At 45.1% G+C, this 1,558-nt stretch overlaps 1 protein-coding gene across 1 annotated transcript in view; it reads right to left on the bottom strand.

Moving 5' to 3' along the window:
• LOC106819690 (retinal dehydrogenase 1-like) overlaps positions 1 to 1,142 on the bottom strand; it is a gene marked incomplete at both ends in the record, with an annotated part of 5,801 nt that extends 4,659 nt beyond the window's left edge. Inside the window, 2 exons of the mRNA XM_014824288.1 lie at positions 678 to 780; positions 1,029 to 1,142. Coding sequence (XP_014679774.1) covers positions 678 to 780; positions 1,029 to 1,142 — 217 coding nt within the window. The remainder of the gene's footprint in view (positions 1 to 677; positions 781 to 1,028) is intronic.
• Between the last annotated feature and the right edge of the window lie 416 nt (positions 1,143 to 1,558).

Raw genomic sequence — 1,558 nt, 5'->3', positions numbered from 1 at the left:
CTACTGATTTATGATAATGTTAATAATTTTGACATCGTTAACTTAAAACTTGACTGCTATTGCATGACACTTAACTCCAAAAGTTATGACATTGTAAACTTGACTGATATCATACATATTTGTGTTTCTGACAGTGAACATGCAAGTATTAACCATTGCTGCAAAATCCCTGATGCGATAGGAGTGTATGAGTGATTGTGTGTGTGCATGCATCCGTGCATTGTGTTGTTGCAAGTGTTGGATCGTGAGAGCCATGTGGGAAGACTGGAGAGCGTCAGACTACAACATAAAGATGTTGATAACAAGGATATTACTCCACTAGGCGTGGCAGACCACCCTTTGTGATTCGATGCTCAAGTCTTAAATTTAACGGTTTTTAGATTTTAGATTTCGAGATGTGAAAGGTTTAAGATTTTGTAGCGAAATGGATGGGGGGCCCTAAAATCGTTGGGACACGAGGGGGCAGCACCGGACGGTTCATGGCGGGGAAAATGCTCGCGCACGGGCAGTCGACAAGGGGCCGTTTGTCTGCCGAAATAAGGAGTGAAGAACGAACATCTATATTTTGGGTTCCATTTCGTTTACGAATTTCCCGTTTTGTCCCTTTCAGCATCCCACCGTAACAATTTCATCTTTAGTGTTTAGGTCTTGGGCTTCGAGGTCTAGCTAACACTCACGGTCGGCGTCAGCAAACACGATGTTCGGACTCTTGCCTCCCAGCTCCAGCGAAACTCTCTTCAGGTTCGTCTTTCCCGAGGCACACTGGATCTGCTTCCCCACCTGCAAACAGACACACAGGAGGTCACCATTTTTGTCATCGTCTTTCTAATCATCACTTTTGATTTCTTGCCTTGGACTCACCTTGGTCGACCGCTACCAATCTTATGAACTCACCTGGGTCGACCTTCAATAATTCACCTCCGTCGAACCCCCCTCTTGTGAACTCACCTCGGTCGACTCCCGGTAACTCACTTTAATCGAGCCTGTGAACTCACCTTGGACAATCCTTACCCCTCTAATAAACTCACCTCAGTTGAGCCCGTGAACGAGATCTTGTTGACGTCCATGTGTTCGGTGAGGGCGGCACCAGCGGTCGGTCCGTACCCCGGCACCACGTTGACCACGCCCGCAGGGATGCCCGCCTGCAATATACACGTTGGTGGTGGTGGTGACAGACAATATAACAATCCAGCACCCGCACACGTGCGAGAGAACCCCGTCTTACCATTGCTACGCCATAAATAAATGCCTGATCGTCGAATAGATATGTCCCATTGTCGAATAGATGTGTGATTGTTGGATAGATACGTGATTGTTGAATAGATGTGTGATTGGTGAATAGTTATGTGATTGTTGAATAGATACGTGATTGTTGAACAGATACATGATTGCTGAAAAGATGCACGATTGTTGAATAGATGTGTGATTGTTGAATAGATACGTGATTGTTGAATAGATGCACGATTGCTGAAAAGATGCACGATTGTTGAATAGATGTGTGATTGGTGAATAGATACGTGATTGTTGAATAGATACATGATTGCTGAAAAGATGCACG

Source organism: Priapulus caudatus, unplaced genomic scaffold (genome assembly GCF_000485595.1).
Source record: "Priapulus caudatus unplaced genomic scaffold, Priapulus_caudatus-5.0.1 Scaffold4056, whole genome shotgun sequence".
Classification (NCBI taxonomy): Eukaryota; Metazoa; Priapulida; class Priapulimorpha; order Priapulimorphida; family Priapulidae; genus Priapulus; species Priapulus caudatus.
Note: the sequence above shows the minus strand (reverse complement) of the source record. Positions and strands in the feature narration are given on the sequence as shown.